Here is a 26,375-nt window from a genome sequence, read left to right on the forward strand (position 1 = left end):
TGTAATAATCCTTTTATTTTTACATCACAGGTGTTGAACATGCTGTTAATTCAGTACAATCATAGTATCATTTAAAACAAGACACATACAATTGAACAGTTTATATCTTTGCCATAGATGTTTCTGTTTGAACTTTGTTCTTTCTATTTGACCCTTACATAAGGAATTACCTCACTTATGTGATGAGTATTAAAACAATATTAGATACATGTAAATATGATGCACAACATTTACTTGTATGCTTTGCATGATTGTATGCTTTTATTCATATACTTGTAAGAATATGTATGAATAAATATAATTTGAACCATCATTTTTATGGGAAACCTTGAAAATTTTATAAAATCTTTTTTTTTAATTTTTATAAAAACTGAAAAACTGACATTGATAAATTTGGCTTATTTTAACAAGAAGTCATATTGCACCCCTGCATTGCTCAAACACAATTTTTCAGAAAATCTCCAAAATGAAAAGAGCTTTGTCTTAAACTATTCAAATCACTCCAAAACAATTAACTCATATAGTTGCTTAGTTTACTTTGATTATCCTTGCAACTTTGTTAACATCTGACTAAATTCAACCTAAGCAAATTTGACTTTCTGTGTGAAGTATGAATGACAGGCATATAAAAATGACACATGATAATTTTGAAAACTATAGAACTCATCAATTATATATTTGCTTCCTATGAAGTTTTAGTTGGTTTCCTCAAATGCAGTAATAATTTCTGGCATATTGGCGAACATCGTTAATTGAAGATACTTCAAGAACATAATTAGCTTTTATATGGATTCTCAAAAGGGTTCAATATTATTTCTTACTTTAAAAAAAATACATATTTAAACATTCAAAGTATACAATAAGTTTACCAGAAGTCATTATTTCATTGATAAACAACATAAGCTTAGCAATAAAGCGACAAAACTCATGGAGTTCAATTTTTTGACATTACATGACAATTTTTGTATATGATACATCATTGTAGCTGGGATTTTTATGGGGACTAACTCAAATAAATATAGAACTTTGTTCACATGCATTAAACATTATGTTTATTATATATATGCTTTGTCACCAAGACTAATACAGTGACTAGATTTAGTTGGTTAACATTGCGGATCTGTTACAAATAACGTAAAACAATAAACACTTAAAAAATTATTGGATGGACAATAAAATATATATTCAAAAATTTATTCTTTGGTTTGATAGATACAAAATAAAAGAAATACGTATTTACACAATTTACATCACTATTAATCGTTAACCCTAAATAAAAATATAAATATCCAATAAAACAACTATACATGGCCATGCCCATACCATTTACATCTGTCTAATTGTACTTGTTTGAGTATATGTGCAACCAAAGACTGAAGAAAACATATCTGTCTCGTTGTTTATTTAAGTACAGAACATAAAATTCATAAATTACAACATTCAATAATTGGCACACTGACAAAATAATCATTATTTGCAAAAATGCTTAACAAACCTTTCATGCATGTACAACAGTTAATATTTTATACAGAATAAATCACTATTACTAGTCTTTTTCACGAACACAAATTATGAACTACACAGACTCATAACATCAGACAAAAGCTTTGCTAGGATTTACTTTTTAATTGATTTTCCACATTCATTCATTTTGTTTTCTGTCTTTTTTTCATGAAGAACTATCATGTCATAATAACAGTTGATAATATATATACAAAAAAATGCACTGTTAATGAATAAATTGTGAATTTTTTTTTAAAGAAATATATGAAATGTTAAAAAACATTGAGACAAACTTCTGGCTTAAGTATACCATTAATGCTTGTAGGTTTTCCTACCCAATGAGTTTATGATACTATACTGAGGCAATGTTACAAGAGATCACAACACAGTAATACGACAATAGGATTTCAGACGTCTTCTGAGTCAGCTTCTAGTCAATCAGCATGCTTGATAGTTAAAGCATTTATCTTGAAGTGTTCACACATTTCTCTCACCTTCAACAAAAAAAACACCCAATTATTATAAAAAAGTTCAGTTTAACATGAGACACATTACGGATGTATGATTTTTAATTGTATTTTTTTTGTAATTTTCATTTATTTTCCATTTTAAATATGTTTGTAAGGTTGGATTCAAAATATATGGTTACTGTAAATCTTTGTATTTAATCTACCTAACTGAAGGAGTTTTTTGCCAATGAGACAAATATCTACTTGAGTCCAAAATGATGTAGTTGAAAACAATTATAGGTTACTGTACATAAAGCCTTCAACAATGAGCAAAAATATGTAGTTACCTTTAAAAGGCACCAAAATGACAAAATACGAAACAATTAAACAATCAAAATAAAAATTAAAATTAAAAGTTCTAAATTCTGTTATTTGTATTATGAAAGTGGAAATAATTCTTTGATGAGAAAATAAAAACTTACAAAATGAGATATTTTTTTTAAAAGATTTTTTTTTGTCAATAATGTGTTGTGGATTTGTTTAATGGTACACAAAGGACTTGCAGTAAAGAGTATCTGAATGTATTGGTTCAAAAATTTCGTGAACGTTAAAATGACCTAAACTTGTTTCATATGATTAAAAAAATACTTACAACACCAACACCAAAATGGACATGTGCACCGATGACTATTAAAGCATAACACCATAAGATGTATATTTCTATATTTCCAGGAGCTATCAATATAACCACTGCCACTATGCAACATAAAGGTACTAACATCCAGTGGAATACTTCACAACGGGTATTACTCATCTGAGCAATTATTAAACGACACTATCAAAATAAAAATATAATATTCTTTAAAACTGACATTTTCTAACATGCAGTTTATTTCAAATTCTGGTTCTTATATATAAATAGAATATCATATAGAGGGCTGACACGTAAGTCTGTATGTTTTGTTAAGAATGCTTTCCTTGAAGTAAATTACTGTTCATTGCTATTTATGATCTATACATCTACCTTATATTATTTACTGATAGTAAGATGATCTTGAATAAACATTTCTATTAAAGAAAAAATAAAACTTTACTGAAATGTGATTTTATCATTGAAAAAGGTATTCTTTTTTTTCTCTAAGGAGTGTAGCATATTATATTATCATGATTATTTTATTGTCTTATAAAGGTTTCAGGAAACACATAGTTATGTGAAAAGACAGAACAATAATGTGTCCATAGACATGGATGCCCCATTCACACTGTAATTTTCTATGTTCAGTGGACCTTGAAATTCAAGTTAAAAATCTAATTTGGCATTAAAATTAAAGATCATATCACAGGGAGCATGTGAACTAAGCAGTGGTAGCACTGTGTTAAAAGTTCCTCTCATAATTCATGAATATTTGAAACTTTCTCAAGTTTTAGATGCATTTGATTTCTTCTTTCATGATAACCAAGATATGATTCTAAACAACTTATCATTCATAAGACAAAATTATAATGATACATGTTAGGTCAATTTTTGATGATTTATGAGGGTGGAAAGGGGGGGGGGGGTCATTTATAACAACTGTGCTAAATTTTGTAAATTGAAGAAAAGAACACAAAACACAATATTACTCATTTATAAAAAAAACAATTTGTAAGGGTTCCGCAGAACCCAGTGTCTCGCCTACTTTTGCTGTAAATTGCAGGCTCAACAAAAAGGAGGAAAAAAAATCAATAAAAATATTCCTCTTGATACTATCTTATGATTGTAAGAAGCTTCTGTCCAAGTTTGGTAAAAATCTAGGAAAGTTAATGAATCAAATAAATGTTTTGAAAACTTTAACTGCAGACTATATGTACTATTAACTGGAAGCAAATCTAAGTCCATTAAAAGTAAAATACAGAAAAAATGGAGTTATCTTTTTACAAAATTTACTTCTGGATACTATCTTATGATCATAAATAAGCTTCTGTCCAAGTTTGGTACGAACCCAGGATAGTTTAAGAAAGTTATTAAAATTTTAACAACTTTAACCACAGAGTGAATGTAATGTTTCCCCGCAGAAAAACTAAGTCCATTTAAAAGTAAAATACGGAAAAAATAGATTTATTTTATTACAAAATTTCTTCTGGATACTATCTTATGATCATAAACAAGCTTATGTCAAAGTTTGGTAGAAATACAGTGTAGTTTAAGAAAGTTTTAAAAGGAGTAGGTCCGGTAAGACCCCTTTTTGGCCCCAAAATATAACAGTTTTACAAAATTGTTAAAATGTGAACTTTAAGTTATTTATTGGACAGTTGAATGCTTCTGCCACATAAATATGGGCTGTTTTTGACAATACAATGCACATATATCGGGTTGTAGCGCCATTAAGTCATGCTAAATTACTGAAATCTTCAAAATTCTAGCATTTAGGTTAAATTTTAGACGGTTCCGTGTAAAACGAAAGTGGCCGCATTCGTGTTCATCCTTAATATTGAAATGTAAGTTGTATTTTATGATAAAACATAACATATATAAAAGTTGTGGATGAACACGGATGCGGCCACTTTCATTTTTTGACAAAAACCATCTGTAAAGTGACATTTTTCAGCATATTTGGTAGATTTTTCATATTTGAGCTGGAATCGGATCGTTTTTAATGACTAAATCAGTTAAAATCTTTCACATTAACTAATTGAATCAAGTGAAATAGACACTTAAGTGTTTAAAAAGTGGTCAAAATCATTCGTCAGATGAAACTGAAATTTGAGGCCAAAATGAGTTCTTATCGGACCTACTCCTTTCAAAAACTTTAACCACATAGTGAATATTTGTGGACGCCGCCGCCGCTGCTGACGACTGAATGTAGGATTGCTTAGTCTTGCTTTTTCGACTAAAGTCGAAGGCTCGACAAAAAGAACTTACCGTTATATTTGAAAATACTGTCCCTGTTGTTAAATAGAACAGTCTAGGATATAATTCTATAATGTCACAACTGGAAAACTTGGCCCAAATTATCATCAAGGTAAATAAACTAATAGTTGCTATAACAGGTCTCATGGCTTCCCACAAACCTAGCATTTTCCCAGTTTTATTTTTATATGACCTGAAAGATAAAATGTTACAAATCTCAAAATTCACCAATTCTATCAGGTTGTTCTCATACAAAATAATATCATTACACCTCAAGAACCAATATGATTTGTTCAGACATGACAGTATAAGGTGCAAACTTCTGAATAAGAAAGTACAATTTAAGACCAAATGAATTTCATAATAAAAAAATATTAACATTTAATATATTTTAACTTTACAAAAAAATATATGATATATGTTATAAATGTACTTTAATAACTAACTGTTTACAGTACGCCCAAGGAGTTTGTAATCCCAAACTCCATACTCCGATATTTTTCCTGGTGTAACACCAGGAAACTCCGACATCCCTCCCAAAATTCTCGGAGAAATTTGGGAGTATTCCCTCCGACTTCCGCGTAAATCCGCTACCTTTTGTTTATTGTATTAGCGACATCTCTCCCAGTCTGGTGTGACGCGGTGTGACACCAGGTAATTAATTGCCCTAATCCGTCTGATCTATGCCGGCACGCGACAGTCAAGGTATGTGAGATTTCTAATGTAATTAAACAATTGTATTTCCTGTCTATTGATTATCAGGTTATATCTGATTGCTTGAAACAAATGAAAGATTAAAATAAAAAGCAAAACGTTGTTGTTAATTCTTTCAATTACACTGTACATTTTAATCAAGTTTTTAAACAACTATATTTGATTTTGACTTCCGTTTTTTTATCAGTAAATAAATATTTAATTTACTAAAAGAGATATAATTGTGCAACAATAAACGGAGACTAACGCTGAATAAATGAGGGCAGTTTAAAGAAAAATTACACGCCTCAAAGTTTTTTATACTACAAGTAAAAAAGAAAATATTATTCACTATATGTTATGCTAATAATTCTACGCCATTTCCATTTTACGATTACACCAAAATAAAAGTTTTAAAATCCAAAACGTTGTTAATGCTTTCAATTGCATTAAAGTTTTATAAAAAAAATCTATACTTGATTATGACCTCGTTTTTTATTTATCGGTAATTGATATAACTTACTAAAAGAGACATACTTGCGTGAAAATAAACGGAAACAAACGCTGAAGGTATAAAATGTGAGCAGTGAGTTTAAAGAAAATTACGTGTCTTAAAACTTGTATATGCAAGTAAAAAAGAAAATACTATTCACCATTCGTTATGCTTAATAAGTCTACGGCATTTTCTCTTCACGATTAGCATTATTTTAGGATATATATAATACATTTCGGCTACAACAAGAATACTTCTATAGCTGCATCAACTCGTCGTTGCATAATATTCATTTACGCACAATGAATGTAAACTTTTGTGTTGTATTTAGAACAGTGATCTTTAAATATTTTTAAAACAATTAATTGCCGTGGGAAGACGACACGCATCTCAGTGATCAACAGTGCGTGGTTGAACTTGAACTTGACTTCGCTCACAATATTGAATGCAAAAATAGTGACATCAATTTTGTCCACGAGATTTTTATTTGGCGGGAAATAGTATCATGTAACAGTAAACTCAGGTGACCTTTCTGGATAACCTCGGGAAAATTCATTGAAGGTTTAAACTTGCTTTGTAATGATTGACATTTGTGTGCGTTAAGATTGAGGCTCTAGAAGGTCCTTTTACAATTGATTAACCAGATTCTAAATTTTATTCCTTTTCTGAATAAACGAACATCAGCCTTTTATTTATACGTTTCTCAGTCAACAGACAACATAAACCTGGACATTATTTATACTTCCATAGTCAACACTATACATTAATGGTAGATGAAAACAGGATGCATGTCGTTCAGTTCCTGATGGGCGTTGGTAGATATCCTCTGTGTAAATGTGTCGATCGTAAAAATCCGATCCACATTTTTTTTTACATATTTCTTTCTTGTACGGTATAATTTCAATTTAATATTCTATAGTATAAATTGTTGAAATACTTCTTTTTATATTTCGCCGAGGACTTTTAACGAGCAGTAAAATACGGATTGCGCCAATCCAATTTTATTTTAAATAATAAAAGATCAATAACAGATCATAACAGATAAAAAAACACATGATTTTATTTCTTCATATAATTAAATAAGGTTGTGATTATTGTGTTGTGTCTGGGCGGGGAATTATCTCAGTATTCATGAATATACTAATAGGGCTGCCACATTGCATACAAAACTATTTGTCACTTTACAGTTTCTTTTTTAAATTCAAATATTTCAAGTCGGTAATCTACCGAGGTAGTGAAACATAATATTTTACATTTCAAAATAAATGGAAAGTAACAGAGTTCACTTGTTGGTCCGATAAATTAACTCTAGGGTTTGATTTAGATTGGACAAATTACCGTAAAAACATCATTTTGTTTTAAGCCAGTTGATATTAATCAGGGTTTCCCCTGGGTCAATTATTTTTTTCGCCACCTCTTTCGCCAAAATAATATTTTTTCGCCACTTTATTATTTTTATCGCCAAGTAACAAAAGTATATATTTCTTTTTAAATTTTCCTTTTTTTCCAGCCCCCCTAAATAAGAAGTGGTTTTACCCCCCCCCCCCCAAAAAAAAAATATCACTTGAAATTGATCCCTCGTAGAAGTTGTAGTCATTACATTGAAGGGTTAATCTCATGCCAACCTTTTGGACATGTAGAATAGATTAATAGATTTCTTCATTACGACAGTTTTCTTTTCTAGACCATCGTAAATAGGTAAAACTATATGCTTGAAACACGTGTGTCACTGAAACGACTTTTAAATGAAGTACTCACTCAAATCAATTATCTATATTAACCCTTTCCTCCATAATGACGCCTTTTGACGCCACCCCCTTTACTCCATAATGACGCCTTTTGACGCCTGTGTATTACCTCAGTTGAAACGCTTTGACTACAAAGTGTCTGCAGTAAACTTGATAAAATTTGTATTCAATATGAAAAGGAATATCATAGGAATATCCGACTTAAATTTATTTGATGAAATAGTTGTTTTTCACAATGCCTTTATACTTTAAAGCATATCTTTAGCGTTTCATTAAAAAAATCCTATGCGAATCAAGTATGCAAAAAAAAAAAATCAATGGAGGAAAGGGTTAAAGTTAAATGATAAGTTTTAAATCGGAGACCTTTCTTGCTTTTGCACATTTTTCGTAATATTTAGTTTTCTTTTCTGGACTATCATTAGTCCAAATAATTATGACGTCTGGCAAGGCTATTTTATTTTTTTTCTGGGACGCCTTCTTGCCAGAAAAAAAAATAGCCGTCCCAGACGTCATAATTATTTGGACTAGACTATCATTAAAAGAAGGAGAGGAAGCGTAATTTTTGCTTCAAACACGTGCGTCGCAAAGTGGTTAATAAATCCCTTTTGTAACATGTGACAGAAGCCATTTAATCATATCATTTTGTCATATTATACAATCAACACATTTATTAATTAGTCCTTTGATGTCGATAGCTATAAATGCAATCAGCTGATTATTGATTTTCTGTCAAAATCTTAACGAGTTCAAGGTGATTTCCGAGTTTTGTCTGATCGGTAAAGTCAGAGAAACCTGAAAAAAAGTAAATAAACAAGATGGCTGCAAATAAATAGTTCGATATATTTTTTTCGCCAAATTCTTTCGCCAATGACGAATTTTAATCGCCAAAATTATTATTTTTTCGCAATTTGCGAAAATGGCGACCGCCAGCGGAAACCCTGTATTAATTATATAATATTGAACTATTAATGAACCGGATATTGCTCACTGAGTAGGTCATAAAAGGTTCTAATTGTGGTAAAATCATCTTTGTTGAAACTTTGTTGAAAAAACAAAAATTATGAACTGATCGGACTATAATGAAAATACTAAATAAGTGTTTTATTCGTATTTTTATACGTTTTTACGTTTTATTTTATATGACAATGACATGGGCATATACATACAAGAATAATTATCTTATTTTAAATAAAAATGTCACACTTTTATCTGACAATGAATGGACATTTAAATAACGTATTTTAAAGCACACAGGTGCAATCAAGATCGATTAAATGTACAAAGGTAATAAATCTGGCTAATCCGATTATGTTGTCACGCGTCATTAATTTTCAGTTCATCCGATGGGCAATAAACCAATTAACAGCCACGCGGTGTTGGGAGAGAATCTTTGGAGGAAATTGGGAGTAGAATCCGTGATTCGCGGTGTCACACCGCTACACTCGGAAATCGGTGATAAAAGTTCACGATTACAAACTCTCTGGGCGTACTGTAAAACCTTTCATTTTTGCAAGTTATTCAAGTATACTGATTTCTGCATTCACTAAAAACTGCAATACTATTAAATTATAAGTATGAAATAGAAACATATTTTGATAGCAATAAAAGGCTAAAGTTACACAAATACATTAATTTATCAAGGAACTCCAAACGATAAAGAGCTTAGACATTTTTTTTAGTAATGGAAATACATTTGTAAAGAAAAAGGCCATATTGTTAAAATTTAGAATTTAAATTCATTGATAAAATATCACATACATGATACACTATATTTCATTTCTTTTTTTGACAATTCATTTCTTTTTACAAATTTATAATGACACTTACTCATAAATATTCCAGAAGGTAAACGGCATGGTTAATCCCAAAAATCCAACTGAAATAAACAATATAACAAAATAAATAACATTTTCAAATGTATTGTTTTGTTGTTGAGTTGCTGCCTTATTGAAATATACAGCAAAACACAAAATATACACAAAGTTTATAATTTATATCTAAAATAAAATTTCTAACTCAAAGCTTGTATTTTTATGACAAAATTTCAATTTTAAAATCAATAAATATTAACAGACTCTTAATCTGCATAAAAAGTCTCAACAAAACAATAGAGTAAAATTACAATTCCCTTTTTGCCAAAGATATAATTCTTAATATCATAAAATACTTCATATCCTTAAAAAAACAGAATTAAAATGACATGATCTTCAGAAAATATTGTATTTACAAAAGACTACCTGTTATAACTTGTTAGAACCATATACCATAAATGAAGAACTAATCAGTACATACCATAACATACAATTTCAAATACATTTGTCATTTGCATATCAACTATTGGTACTTTAAATTTCCACATATCATGTCCACCCAAGAAAGTTAACAGATATATAAATGTCAAACCCTGAAAAATAAACATCAATAATTCTTTTATCAATAATATATTAAGGTAAAGAAACTGACACCACTTCCATTTTTAAAATCAATTGAAAATTAAAACAAAACGATTGATTGCAATATAAACTGATACCTTGGGATACCAAGTTTGACTATATATCAGCTGCTATATATATATATATTTCTCGAGCTGATCCATGCCAAAATAGATTGATTGTTGATTGTTGCTATTTTTAGACATTATATATTACATATATAAATACAAAAATACATGGGTTTCCAACTCATTATTCTTCTCCAACTGGTTCAATGTTATCAACCTTATCAAGATTCTTGAAATAATATAGATCTTTAGTGAATATACTTACAAGTTGACTTAAATCATAACCCCAAGGCAGAAACAAAACACCAGTAATGTATTTCTCCCAATGTGATACCATGAAACAAAACTGTACTCCAATAGCTATTAGGAACACTCTAAATACATCTACACCACCCTCTCCTCGACCATACACAGAGTACATCGCCACTGGCATAAATAATGTTACCCAGCTATCTAAACCATGGTCAAAAAGTTCACCCAGTGGGCTACTTGTTTTAGTTCTTCTGGCTTGCTTTCCATCTGTCCCATCTGTCAACAAATATGTTATTTTTTTCAATTGACTATTTATAATCTTTTTTGGGGGAAAGAATAATGCTTTCTAGATTTTGATGTGCTAATAAACAGCTGCGCCATGAGCGCATTATACGCCCGACTTCTTATTAGGAAGTTATATGCAATAATCATAAATAGTTTCTGAGAAAGTTTCAAGCAATTACCACATATATTTTTTGAGACACGGCGGGAAACCCCCCACCCTGTTTTTTTTTTTACAAAAAACTAAATATCACTAATATGAAATTTTGAATCAAAATCAAAGAGTATACAGATCTTTAGATTAATATAACAAAGAAGTGTGTAAAGTTTTAAGCAATAATCATAAATTATTTTTGAGATACGGCGCGACAGAGATACGGCGCGACATGTAAAAAAAACTCCCCTGTTTAACAAAATACTCAATAACTCAAAAATAAAATTTTGAATCATCACTAAAAAGTATACAGATTTTTAGATCAATATAACAAAGAAGTGTGTAAAGTTTTAAGCAATAATCATAAATTTTTATATAGATACGGCACAACATGTAAAAAAAAAACCTCCCCCTTTTTTTACAAAATACTCAATCACTCAAAAATGAAATTTTGAATCATCTTCAAAAAGTATACAGATCTTAAGATTAATATAACAAAGACATGTGTAAAGTTTGTAGCAATAATCATAAATCGATTTTGAGATATGGCGTGACATGTAAAAAAAAACTCCCCCTTTTTTACAAAATACTCAATAACTCAAAAATGAAATTTTGAATCATCACCAAAAAGTATACAGATATTAAGATTAATATAACTAAGAAGTGTTTAAAGTTTAAAGCCATAATCAAGAATCTTTTTGAGATACAGTGCACCATGTGAAAAAAAACACACCCCTGTTTTAGTTACAAAGTGCCGTAAATCAAAAAGTTTAAATCTAATTTTCACCAAAAAGTATACAGATCATTTGACCATCATAAGAAACAACTATATTATGTTTCATGATATTTGGATAAGTTTTTGTCAAGTTATGGTGCGACATGTTTACGACAGACGGACAGACACCGGACATGTGTATACCATAATACGTCCCGTCAAAATTCTGACGGGCGTGTAAAAACTATCCAGGCAACAATACTTTTTATAACTATGATATACAATTTGTTTGATATTCCTTACTCTATTTACAATATTTGTATGGACTAACTGTCATGACTGTCAATGTTTGGGGGAAGATATACAAATTCAGCATTCATAATTACAGGTAATACTGTAATTCTTTCTTAGGATTAATCAGGTGTCAACAACTTAACTATTACATAGACAAATAAAAAGATGATATATGAACAAGATCAACTAACAGACAATTACCTTAAGCTAAAAGTATTACCTAATGTATGTGAAATAAACATATTCAATCCACACACTAACCACACCCAGTTTGGAACAGGAGGACTCTCAGGATGGTCTCTACTAGCAGCGTAAAAATTACAGTCATAATATGTTAATAAGAAAAAATTAGCCACAAGCTGTAGGAAACCTGTCAATGTCAGCAAATTTGGTGCTATCCATCTTGGGTAAAACTGAAAAGAAAAAAATCATAATTTTCATATTTTGGTCTTTTGGAATTTTACGAAAAACTAAGGATTTTCTTATCACAGGCATAGATTACCTTAGCCGTATTTGGCACCACTTTTTGGAATTTTGGATCCTCAATGCTCTTCAACTTTGTACTTGTTTTGGTTTATAAATATTTTGATATGAGCATCGCTGATGAGTCTTATGTAGATTAAATGCGCGTCTGGCGTACTAAATTATAATCCTGGTACCTTTGATAACTATGAAACTAATTTGATTTAAATTATTGTTTACCTACATTTATTGCAGTTTGGCTTCAATGATGCTCCAACATTTAGGATGAGAGCAAATTGATAACTATCTCAATATATTAGACAACTTCACAATTTTCATGAATTTTCCAAGCCAATAGGCCATATTTCTGTCAAAACAGAAACTTTTTCTTTTCAATGTTTTCAAGACCTTTGAAGGACAATTCAATGTCCTTATTTTAATTTTATTTTCATGTATTTTGAATTATTTCAATAACATCTTTTACTTCTGAACTTTGTATATCTTCGAATACTCAGTGGTGTCTAGATTTTTCTGATAAAAAAAACCCAAAAAAAACACATTATAAATTTCATGCGTCTTAAGTGCTTTTCTGGATTTGCCTGTTCTAAGAAATTCAAAATATCAACTTGACTTACCTCAACTACCCAGTTCCAGAAAGGATGTGTAACATATTTACTGATGGGACTAGTATCTATTGAACTGTACTGTAAAATAAAAACATTACAAGGTATTGATAAAAGTTTGACTTGTAAATAAATAGTTGTTATAACAATACACCGATACACTAGATGTCCAAACCAATTTGGTTTTAAGGCTTGTTGTCTGACACTTTCAAAGTTTACCTGGTAAAATATGATCAAAGATATATTAAAGAAACATTTCAGATGGTCAGGATTTTTCTAACCAGGAAAATTTGGAGATTTTTACCGGACAGAATATGTAGTGAAATTTAGAAATTTTTAGTTGCACTATTATTACATGTCAAGAAAATAGTTTGAGTTCGATGCATTTCCTTCAAAAACTTTGGTTTTAGTGAACATCATTCATACATTTAGGGGCATTGTCACTTCCATTCCAATGTTGAGCGAATTGTTGGAAAACTATGATGCTATACTAAATGAATTATTCCGCAAATTGGATTCTCATAGTTGACAACCGGCATTACTGTCATTATGGAATTGTGATTAAGTACCTACAGAACAAAAAATATTTCTAGCTTATCCTGCACAATGATGATCACTAAGCGCTTGATGAACTTTAATAGTGCAGAGATACAGGTGATCCCCGGCCCTCTATCTGCTAAATGAAGTCATTAAGGCGTGCATAATTGAAGATTTTTTTCCAGTGAAGGAAGAACTTGAAAGTGGTCTATTCCTTTGAACAGGTGAAGTGTTATTGTTAAGTCCAAACATCTAGATGTATACTATGACTTCTAGGCATAGCTCTTGACTCGGTAATATTACATGTACATGTACATGAATACATGGAATATGAAGGCAATAATTTCCTTTGACTTAAAGCAGTCATTTAATAATTTTTGATTAAAAGACAATTGTTTCTGTGTAATATCAATCATTCAATGTTATCATGGTTATGGCCAACTAAATTGAGGTTATCTTATTGATGAAGGCCATATATTAACCTTATAATTACTAAGATCCAATTCATTTGAATTTTGGTAGATAGTTTTCTGAATTGCAATCATACCAAAACCTTGTACATGTTGTATTTTTTATGGTCTTATGTCAAAAGTAAACCTGGTGTAGTTTGGAAACTGATGAAAACAGATCGGCTAATTCATGTAGATGTATGACATCTAAAATGTGCATTTGTTTGCACCTGTCCTTAGTCAGGAATCTGATGTTCAGTGGTTGTGGTTTGTTGATGTGGTTCATATGTGTTTCTTAATTTTATCAGAGACATATAATACAAGAGATTGGCAACTCTAGTAGAGTCTATATAACGGCCAATAAAATCACTTGGCTACCGGAAATGCTTGGGATTATGATTATTCTACATGAAATGGCAGCAATACCTGCTGCTGCTGTGAGTTTTTATTGTATATTTAGCAGTTCCTGACGATTTCAATATGGATTAATCCCTAAATATATTCGAGGTCAAAAGTGAGACTTCTATTGCCATTTTCTATTAAATGCAAGTCCTATCTAAATACACAATCCGTGAAAAGGAGAAACCATAAATTTACCGACAATCAAATAAACAACTCAATACAAAATCATTATATAAATTTCGAAAAACACACTTTAGAAAACAATTTACTGACAATCATAAAAAAAACCAATACAAGCCAAATTAATGATGAACCCAGAAAGTAATCAATTTTTAATGATCCAAACAAATTATGAATATAAGACAAAGTCGATCATGACGAACGATAAATTTATCAAATAATTTAAGTTTTTTTTTCTTCACATTAATTAATTTTATATTTTGTAAATAGCATTTTTCGAAAGAGTGGACATGTGGTGTAACTACTTTGAGTGTACCAGGTGTCAAATAAAACTCATTTTAACAGGTTGTGATTTACCTGACCATCTGATAATTCAAGCTGAATATACATGTCACACTGTGACACTATGTCTACGAGACAGGTGTATATTTAATAGAAACCCATTATGAAACTATCAAATAAAATAAACCCTGATACAAGACATACAATTTATTAAGTTAATTATTTAATATTCTAACATGACGTCCTTCAAACGCTTTGAGTACACACCCGTGGTAAAATTTGAATATATTGCATGGGCTGTTCCGATCGTACTCCCACGTCATATGTTTTTTTATGAATGAGTTTCGCGACGTCATAAAATGATGACGTTAGAATATGAGCATTTTACGGGAAAATACACGCTTTTAAATCCGAAAATCATCACAACATGGAAACGTAAACAAACGGTGCTAAAATGTGTTATAAGCCACATCTTTTGAAACATTTAAGACATATAAGTCAATTATCATTTAAATTAATCAAAAACTATCTATATATGTTATTTTAAATAGTTTAAGCATGTCACTAATTCAGTTTGCTCCGTTCTTTTACGCCAATTTGATAGTGCGTTCATTTATGGGAATGGAACATATTTGCCTACACCTAGAGCGCTTCGATCCAAAAGAATTGCCGTATTAGACCTATAAGAATCGAAATAATTCATGGGGGCTTGAATATATCTAGATTTTACCACGGGTTGTCCCTTAATGCCGATATTTTACCCCTCGCTATCGCTCAGGGTAAAATATTTGTCATAAAGGGCCAACCCGTCGTAAAATCACGATATATTCAAGCCCCCATGAATTATTTCTAAATCGTATTTTTAATACAATATGAAATAATGTCTCTTTTTCATTAATACAAATCAAAATTAAAATGACATTGAAATAAATAATAACGTATGAACTCGAATTATTCAATTAATTATATTAAATTTAACACTGAAACAGTTAAATTACGATTCAACTTCACCTTTTCTTCGAGTACTTTTAATACTTTGATAAAGACTCTATTACCCAATGAAATCTCGCGAGGTTTAAATCTGGCCGTGTGAAATCACGGGATTTCGCCTAGTTGCCAATCTCTTGTATTATATGTCTCTGATTTTATATAGATTAGATTGTTGGTATTCCTGTTTGAATAGTTTCACACTAGTCATTTTTTTAGACCCTTTATAAATTATAGCTTACTGTTTTTGGTGTGAGCCAAAACTCTGTGTTGAATGGTTTAAATGTACTTTTACAAATTATGACTTGGATGGAGAGTTTTCTCATTTACACTCATGCCACATCTTCTGATACATGTATCTATCTTCAAATGACATCAGTTGTCAAGCACACTTAAGAGGGAATACATATCAAGCAGGGCTGTCAAGTCTGTGTAGAATCATGCGTATTTGGTGGCATTTTCCTCGATTTCTGTTTTTCTCTTATTGATCTTTACAATTTTTCAGCAAGCCACGAATATGCTTCATGAAAACTTGACATTACCACAGACTAATTAAAGGGGCTGCATGGCTTGAGCAGGCCACTCTTCTGAGTTAGTAGGCCCACACTTATGAAAATTTATAGATCAGTCACTGACCAAGTAGAGTACTGATTAAGTGCAATGAGATTGAATTCATATTTATAGTTGGTACCTTTGCTCCTCACCTTTGACACCCATCTGATAAGTCTGTAACATGTCTGATACTGTTAAAATTATACACATAATTATAGTAAATACTTTACACCTATAAATACATGACATGAGTGGACAGTGCATGTTTTGTTGCGTTTTACCATTATTTTCCTGTTTAAGAGGCAAAAAAGCAAACAAAGCTTACTTTGATTTTTCTTTAAAACATGAACAATTGTCAGATGTTTTTATGATTACCTTATAATTGTCAAAACCATTTAAAACTTCGTCTGACAAATATGTAAACTTTGCCATGGTGGTGTCCTAGGATGGATGTGATTTTTATTCATAAAATTAATTTTAATTGGTTGCTCTAAATATCTTATCCAATCAAAATTTGTGTTACATCGGTAGTTTTTCGTCTGCATTATACAGTTCGGAATGCCTTTTGACTATTCCTTGTCGCCTAAGGGCAAAATAAATAAACCTGTCAAAGTGCTGTCAAAGTCGAATAAGCTGTGGACGTGGAAAAAATACAACTATTATACATAAAATACTGTTTAACTATGGCAAATAGAGGGTAAGTAAACAAATTTTATTTTCTATGCACCCTTGAAATCAATTTTAATTTGCAAAATGAATACCAAACTGCAAATTATATTGACAATGACATGGTTGGGTGTGTCTGAATTATGAATACAACATTCCTGTGTGGGTGCTGTGAAATTATTATTAAAACAAACTTTTTCAACCATGGCAAAATAAGTGATATGAATAACAGATGCTTAATACATTAAAATTGGCGTATTTGTTTAATTGAAATGTTAATGACTTTACCATAATAATTATTATGGCATTAACTTTATTGTTTAACAATATATTAAGGATTCAAATTCTGTTCTTTATGCTGGTAATATAAATTTGCATGTGTCATTTTAATATATTGTTATTTTAAAAACATTTAAACAAGAATGTGTTCATACAATAACATGTAGTAAACCGCGATGCCCCACTCTCATTATCATTTTCTATGTTCAGTGGACTGTGAAGTTGGGGCTAAAAATCTAATTTGCCATTTTAATTAGAAATATCTATCATCATAATCATAGGGAACATATGTAATTAGTTTCAAGTTGATTGGACTTCAAGTTCATCAAAAACTACCTTGAACAAAAACTTTAACCTAAAGCGAGACAGAGGAATGAGCAAAGCCTGAAAGGAATGAAAGAACAGACGCACAAACCAGAAAACTTCATGCCCCTCTACTATTTTAGGTGGGGCATAGAGATATAAAATGTTTTTAAATTAGGCCATACTTAAAAATAATTTGGTTGCCCAAACCCTACCCAAAGGTTAGGACAGTGCCATGGGTAGGTAGGTAGGCATTTTCTTTTTTTTTTTTCAAAAAAAGAAATTGAAGTATCAGATGTTTATTAGTCTTCATGCCTATTTGCTTAAAAAAAACTTCTTCTAATCCGGACAATAAAAGAATTTGAGTAGGCAGATTTTTTTCTGGGTAGGTAGCGTTTGGGCAAACACACCTATTATTTATTATGGCCTTATGTTGAAAAATTATGATGATTTATATAATAACAAGAAGACAAAATGTACATGATATACACACATATGCATGGTTGATCAGAGAGGAAAAGAGGAAAAACTGCAATTCCAGCTCGATTTCCATGTGTCCAGGACATGTGTATCCACAAAAACTTCATTAAGCAAGGGATAAAGCTATTGTATTATTATTATTTGCATTAAGCATACATTTATATATGAGATGAATGACATGCATTTGATGTTTAGCCATTAGGTATTTATAGCAAAGCTAGGTTTACATTGATTTGATATTTAATAAATCAGTTTGTGTTCAATTTTGAAATAAAATTAATACAAAAATTGAAGCATGGATGTCCTGTCTTGATTTTCAAGATGAAAGTTGTTAAATTAGGATTATAGTAATAAGGAATTAAACTATCAGTAGGTATAGGTTTCAACCATTTGTGGTAAAACACATTGGTACATATATGGCGTTCATTATCACTGAACTAGTATATATTTGTTTAGGGGCCAGCTGAAGGACGCCTCCTGGTGCGGGATTTTCTCGCTACATTGAAGACCTGTTGGTGACCTTCTGCTGTAGTTTTTTTATTTGGTCGGGTTGTTGTCTCTTTGACACATTCCCCATTTCCATTCTCAATTTTATTAACTATTTGCTGCAGTGTTTTAAATGTATGCACATGTCTTATGCTAGTGTTGTTGTATGTCATATTGCAGATTTGATCCTGATCCAGAATTATCTGAGATTTTAACCAAATTATGGGACCTAGATACAAATAAATGTTACCCTGGAAGTGATTTTCAAGTTGATTTGCAGGGTATGTATGAATAACAGGGGATGATTATCTTTTGTTGCACTATAAAAATCAATGACTGTATTTGGTGGTGTCACTCAAAAGACATTTTTGGCAGATCACCAGAAATTATTGTCGTTTTCTTACATTTATATTGTAAAACAATTCAAACCTTTGCGTCTTGTTGTACAAAAAGTGACAATACTGTTTCATGAGTTAATTAAATAAAATAATTGTCAACAAACTCTCTCAGAAAATAATCTTTGAACATGAAAAGGATTACCTAAAGTTGGGTTTAACAAGTTATGTTTAGAACCATAGACTCTGACATTAATTTCTCTTTAAACAACAAAGAAACATGTAACTGCATACTACATATAACTGTTATGCAGATTTTTGCTGGAAATTATATTACGATGACCAGTTACCATCACTTTTGAGTTTCTGACCATTAATTTTCAAAGTCTCCTTTTTGTTCTAATTGTAAACTTTCTCTCATTTGACATATAGATTTTAATTTTAGTTAATTTTGAAAAGTATAAATTTTTTAAATACATACTGTGGATTCAGTTTTCGTTAATTTTGAGGGTACATGTGAACCACAAATTTAAAAGTTCAACAAAAACTCTCAAGAAAAACCATGAAAAATTGATATCAACGATAATAAATTAACCCACAGTATATCTAAACCTAGGATTTATTGACTGTAAAGGTCACAACTTCATGTTTCCACACGTGTAATTTCCCATGACATGTTGTATTTAAGAAATAATTCATGGGGGGCTTGAATATATCGTGATTTTACCACTGGTTGGCCCTTTGTGACAAATATTTTATCCTGAGAAATATTGAGGGGTAAAAAATCGACATAAAGGGACAACCTGTGGTAAAATCTAGATATATTCAATCCCCCATAAATTATTTCGATTCAAATAGGACAAATACAGCAATTCTTTTGAATCCAAGCGCTCTAGGTGGAGGCAAATATTTGCCGTAACCATAAATATACGCACTATTAAATTGGCGTGTTTACAAATGGTCACAGTATTAAGCAATTACTAAATGTAAAAATAATTGCAGATAAACTTGGCTAATCATTGTTCTCAGATACGTAGTACATGATAATACCTGAAATAAAATATCCAATTTATGATAAATTGACTCAAGTTTACTTTAAGCTGCAAGTAACAACATCATAAATGGACACTTAAGACAAAAATCAACAATGATGACAACTTTCAAGGTTGATGAATTTGGAAGGCACATAAGCATCTGCATTGTAGGTGAAAGTTTATTGCTGCTTCACTGTAAACGTTTTTCACTAGTAGTAATGGCACTGGATTATAATTTCTTAGTCTTAGTACAATATTACATTTAATATAAGTTTGAACCCAATATGTATAACAAATCATGCAATGTATTATTGTATAACTAATTCTGCTTTTTTTGTAGGATATGTAAAGAGTGGTAGGGCATTAGAGAGAGACAGAGCAAAATATAATCTGTTTGAATGGGTGGATGAAGAAAAGGTTTTTGAAAGGAAAACATATAAAAGTTAGTAAATTTGAAATATTGAAGGTTTAATATGTTAATTCATACAAAAATGATATAATAGAAATCCCCGAAAATATTAGAGAGTTCACCAACACCGACCATTATCTAAAAAAAGCACTTTAAACAAAACAAATTAAATGCTAATTTACTAAGACAGGTTTGATATTATAATAAGATGATTTCACAGTGTATCATCTGTACATCTGTAAGCAAGAGGGTGTGATCGATTTTGACCTGACATGGTAACAAACTCTTCGTATGTCATCTTTCTTAGTGTTCCTGGCTATTTTTATCCACTAATTTTTCTCTTGTGGCAATTTGGTACATGTATTATACTTTCAAATAACAGACCATTACACACCACGTAAAACCCAAACAATATGGGAAAAAATTACATTTTTACCTAAGCAATATATAAAAAGGTATACATCTTTAAAATCTAAATTATATGAAAAGGGTGGGGTAACAGAACCACAGCGGCACCCCCCATCAGTTAAGTATTGAAGTAGTCCCCCTGAGGAAAACTGATACTTAGACTGTTGTTTGTGCAATAACTTGAAAACTCTTTGACGAAATCTTTTCAAATTTATATATGTTGTTTCCTGTGGCAAAATGAAGGTCTTTCTCAATATTATTTTATCTTTGTTGGGTTGTAGACCTTAATGTAGGGAAAAGAGATACTTAGATTAAATTCTACCTTTTCATTTCTGAACTCTACTAAAATTCATGTATTTTTTTTACTTGGTCCTATTTGGGGGTCCAGATTTGAAAATATTATTTGCATGTGCAGAAAAATCCAGTTTGCTGTCACTCTGACAACCTCGATCTCCTCTTAAAGTTGAATGATAAATGTATATGAAACGATAGGCTTGACATAAATGTATATGTAACGATGGGCTTGACATAATAAACTATACCTTATTTTACAGCATTTAAAGATTTACTGGATAACTATGAACTTGAGTGTGGTGAGGCAGAGGTTGTCACTCCAGAAGAAAAGAAGGAAAATATTGCTTTTGTGGATGCCATAATGGAAACTGATGTGATGCAAGAGGCACATAAATACCTCATATCTAAAGGAAAATCACCAGAACATGTGGGCCAGTTTAAATGGCAACTTTATAAAATCTGGTTCAGTTTGGTACGAAGAACCAGGGGAGACAGGTAAACATTCATATTTTATGTTATTGAATAAATTATAACTTAAAATTTATTACAGTGTAAAGGTCATTGAAATAATAACAATAACAGTATCAATCTTACTGCTTTATATACATGTTTCCACAAGTATTGTCTCTTGGGAGATGCTTGATCTAATGATGTCAAAATTTTTGAAAATCCAAACCTCCTTAAAACATTGAAGAGCTGATGAAGCTCAAAGGACCAACATAAAAATACAAACTGAGACAATTCAAAGTACCATAGTTATGTATAAAAGAGACACATTGCTTTTAAAAAAATAAAAAAAATATATTACAGCCAATTTTAATAAAACAATCTTCTATTTTCACACAATTACTGAGTTGCTGGCTATTTGGCTTGTTATTCTCTCATGTACTAGCAGTTCAACAGTTATAGACTCAGAGGCAATAATATCATTTATCATTAATTTTACCTATTTTAGTTCATCAGATAGAGGTATTTGGATGAGAAATTTGTCTTCACTGATGCTCTAGGCAAAAAAAATTGTAATCAAGAATTTTTAAATCCAAAACCTAGTCCAAATACACGAAGTCTTAACACTTTTGATCTGAATGATTTTTTGGATTTCCAATACCCAATTACCTACTTCCTCAATTTTGCTTATATTATTTGGAAACTGGATCACATGATATATATATAAACAATATTTTATTTAACAGAGACCAAGACTCAGAGGCAATAATATCATTGATTGTACCTATTTTATTTCACCAGATAGAGGTATTTGGATGAGAAATTTGTCTTCACTGATGCTCTAGGCAAATAAAAATTGTAATCAAGAATTTTTAAATCCAAAACCTAGTCCAAATACCCGAAGTCTTAACACTTTTGATCTGAATGATTTTTTGGATTTCCAATACCCAATCACCTACTCCCTCAATTTTTCTTATATTATTTGGAGACTAGATCACATGATATATATAAACAATATTTTATTTAACAGAGACCAAGATTCAAGCAGTTTTGAACATGTGTTTGTTGGAGAAGGAAGAGATGATAAATTTATTGGACTTCATAATTGGATTCAGTTTTACCTCCAAGAGAAAGCTGGAAATATTGACTATCATGGTTACTTCAGACATTCAACTGTAAGCTATCATATATTTGTGACTTGATTGTTAGTGTTGCTATCCAACTATTGCAACTCATTCAAATTCTGACCAAATTGCAATTTCTTTTATAAAATCAAACTGTTCAACTAGTCAAAATTTGGATCAAACTGTAGCAAAAATGTGAAAGTGCAAGGTGATAAAATAAAATATACTTACAATCCTATGAGACGTTAACTCCACTATAATGTTGTTGTGAAAAAATCGGTCTGACAGTTTGTATAGATATATTATAGTTTGGACATTTTTATAGCAATTCAAAATTACATTTCACCTTTAGCATGAAAATGACTATAAAATATCTATACAAACTGATACACTAAATTTTCACATCAACAGTAATGTGGAGTTAAAGTCTAATAGGATTGTAAGTTTGTTTTTATTTTACCACCTTACACTTTCACGACTTGACTGTGATTTTCTACAGCAGTTTGTTCAAATTTCTGACCAGTTGAATAGTTTAGTTTTATAAAACAAATTGCAATTTGGTCAAATTTTTTAATCAGTTGCAATAGTGAGATAGCAACACTAACAGTCAAGTCACAGTAAGAGCAGAGTCAATTTGGCTGCACTCTTACATGTCCAGTTGTTTGATTTTGGGATGTTAAATCCAATGCCTTGTGTAGAAAGTGTGCACATTGAAGAAACCTTACAACAATTTCGTTTGGGGTCTATTTATGACCGCTTGCAAGGCAAAATTTCTGCTCCTATCCAATATTCCTTTATTTTCAAGTAGCAGTTTAAATACCTCACAGAAGAGTGAGAAGACCCTACTTTGCCGATTTATTTGTTCTTTTCCTCTATGTGGTGAGATTCTAACATACAACTGCTTGTTTTTTTTAACTCATCATGCAAAGAAAGAGATTGTTTTGATAAAATGTGTACAGGTTATTGTATTTGTGGAGGAAAGCTCTCCTTCTATTTTCAATTTTCTACGTGTAGCCTTCATAATTTTACTAATATTGTACTCTAGCTTAGGTATGTTTGGATCAATTTACTAAAAGTTTTTAGACATTTGTTGGAAAGTGAGTTTTGATAACAAAATGTTTCTTGTTTTGTACTATTAGACTTGAACCATTAGAAAGATAAAAAGTCAGAAAAAGTCTCAGATTTTTTATACTCATAAGGATGTCCTTCTGTTACTTTTTTTGCAGTGATATTTTACTAAAAACTACAAACCTTCAATTATAACCTTTTTATTTAGGTAACGGATGATGAACACTTCAGACTGATCGCTCTACAGTTCGACTGGAGGGAAGAAAAGGGAAAACCAATAAGCAGCTGTTTTCTGGGAACTAGTCCTGAATTTGAAATAGCAGCCTACACCATTTGTTTCTTACTTGATAGATTGTGTAAAACTGATGTTCAGTTAGGGGAATATGAAGTAGAGATAGATGTCAAACCTTTTGCTAAGAATTATATAGGCACAGCATATATTGCTGCAGCAAGAATGTACTAGAACTGTTTTTATTAAATATTAAATTTTAGAAACATCTCTTTTATTAGCAATAGTAAGATCTTTAAAGATTTATTAACATCTCTATTTCCGTCCAAATATACTTGAAAAACACTTCTGTGGATGTCATTTTAAATTTCTCAAGACAAAACATTTAGTTACACACAGTGCACACAATTCTTCTGATGAATAATTATTTTTTAGAACAGTACTACTTCTTGCCTTGAAGTCATTTAGCTTGCCTTTCACAGTTAACTTATTTTGTTTTAGCACTGCAAATATTGCCTTTGAACAAGTTTAAACATCAATGTTCATTATAGTTAACTGGTTAATCAGTTTAAAGATTGTCTGAGTAACAGTTCAATTTGACAACACTAGTTGCTATGATTGTCCCCTTTGGAATTATCTTGAATGACCTCTGCCATTTATTGTAGTTCATTGTCAGTACTTTGCATGCCAGAAAGGTGATCAAAACAGATTTCCTAGGGCTTCTTGTTATTAATTTATATTAAGTTTACCATAATTGTTAATTTACAAAGTGTTCATTTGTTTTGTAGAATATATTTTCTTTATTGTGCTAATTCGTAGGTTGACTTAATTGTCTTGGTTAGGAATTTAAGTTATCTGATATTTTGTTACCATTATTTAAGTTGAATTGAAAGTTTATGTATGTTTAAGTGCTAAATTAAACAGATCATCCTACGCAGCTCCCATGACATTTCAATAATGGATGAAAAACCAAATTTAACCTAACAATAATTGCATAATAGGCAGAATATCGTTGCTATATTTGATTATTTGCTAAGATTATTTGTAGATTTTAATAGCTTTATCAATTTCCTTCTTCCTGGATGCTGATAAAAGCCGAAATTTTGGATTTTACTTGGATATTTTTCTTTCGATCTTTAATTTTGTTAGATACAATGCACACATTCTGACAAAAATTATCAGTTGCATCATGCATGACTCGTGCAAGTCTCCAAAAATCAACCAACCTCTAATTGACTTTTTTTTTATAAAAGGATAAGTATTTGAATTCATCTAAAAGTAGTAAAAGACAAAGTTTTCCATAGAAAAGATTCATAAATAGGTTTGGCCTTTCATTAAATGCTCAAATAGTATATACAGTCACAATGTGATAATATTAAAAATTTTAATTGTTGATCAATTTTGACTGTTTTTTACCTTTACACTGTGTGATTTCAAATAAATTTACATATTTTTCTACTAAAGCCAATATATTCTTCATATGTATATTTTTTGTGTACTTTATTTACATAGTAATATTTTTCAACTAAATGAATGTTGTTATCACTTTCTGCTGGTTTGCGTTTTTTAAATTGTGCCTAAAAAATAATTCAGTCTCAATGTTTAATACATGTATTTAATTTCTTTTATGGTGAATATGTTTTTAAAGAAAATGTATAAATTTATGAATTTATTAAAAGAAATAACTATCATTGAAAATATAGAAGGCAAAAAATGGAAATTCCATTATTTTAATTTTTCATTTGGGTAATACAGTTTAGGGTTTAAGAGTTATTGCCCTTGGCATACTTACAGTTGTAATGTATTTAAAGTTATTTAAAGGATGTCTCAGACAACATTTGCACATTCATCATACACAAGATAAATATGTCATGCTGGAAGTTTTATATAAAGATATTTAGAACTTTGAAGTTATTTATAAGAAATTATTGTCCTGTGTCTTATAATGTAATTGAAAAATATAAATGTATTATGTATAATTAAAGTAGAAATAAAGCATTGTGCAACACAAACCATGTTGTAGAAAACTACCTCAAACAAATTTATGTACATCACTTCTTTTTGTACATCCAAAGTTTTTACAATTCACATACACATTTACTTCAAACATTATTGTTAAAGTATGTTGTCTCCAAATGAACAAGGCTTTTTTTTTTTACATTTGTTAGCTAAAAACTGCCAGTATATCTTACCATTTTATGCAATTTTTTTGTATGTTTTTAGAAGAACACTTTATACTCAATTATTAATATTAAACCTTTTCTTTATATTAATATATAATAAGTTTATGATGTTTACATAATGCAATATATTGAGACAGGCATTTATTTACAACTTAGTTATCAGAATAAATTTAGATCTTCCAA

At 30.4% G+C, this 26,375-nt stretch overlaps 2 protein-coding genes across 2 annotated transcripts; one reads left to right on the forward strand and one right to left on the reverse strand.

The window, feature by feature from the left end:
- Positions 1-17,000, reverse strand: LOC134685945 (ethanolaminephosphotransferase 1-like). Its single transcript, XM_063545690.1, has 9 exons — positions 16,823-17,000; positions 13,071-13,139; positions 12,194-12,386; positions 10,542-10,804; positions 10,069-10,180; positions 9,604-9,652; positions 4,855-5,035; positions 2,605-2,787; positions 1-1,997 (listed from the first exon to the last, which is right to left on the reverse strand). The coding sequence occupies exons 1-9, from the start codon at positions 16,877-16,879 to the stop codon at positions 1,938-1,940; spliced, it is 1,167 nt and encodes a 388-aa protein (XP_063401760.1). The 5' UTR covers positions 16,880-17,000; the 3' UTR covers positions 1-1,937.
- Positions 16,999-26,375, forward strand: LOC134685961 (poly(U)-specific endoribonuclease-A-like). The gene is made up of 6 exons (XM_063545691.1): positions 16,999-17,144; positions 18,842-18,942; positions 20,371-20,472; positions 21,402-21,636; positions 22,619-22,763; positions 23,989-26,375. Exons 1-6 carry the CDS (start codon positions 17,131-17,133, stop codon positions 24,241-24,243), a joined length of 852 nt encoding a protein of 283 aa, XP_063401761.1. The 5' UTR covers positions 16,999-17,130; the 3' UTR covers positions 24,244-26,375.

Source organism: Mytilus trossulus, chromosome 1 (assembly GCF_036588685.1).
Source record: "Mytilus trossulus isolate FHL-02 chromosome 1, PNRI_Mtr1.1.1.hap1, whole genome shotgun sequence".
NCBI classification, from domain to species: Eukaryota; Metazoa; Mollusca; class Bivalvia; order Mytilida; family Mytilidae; genus Mytilus; species Mytilus trossulus.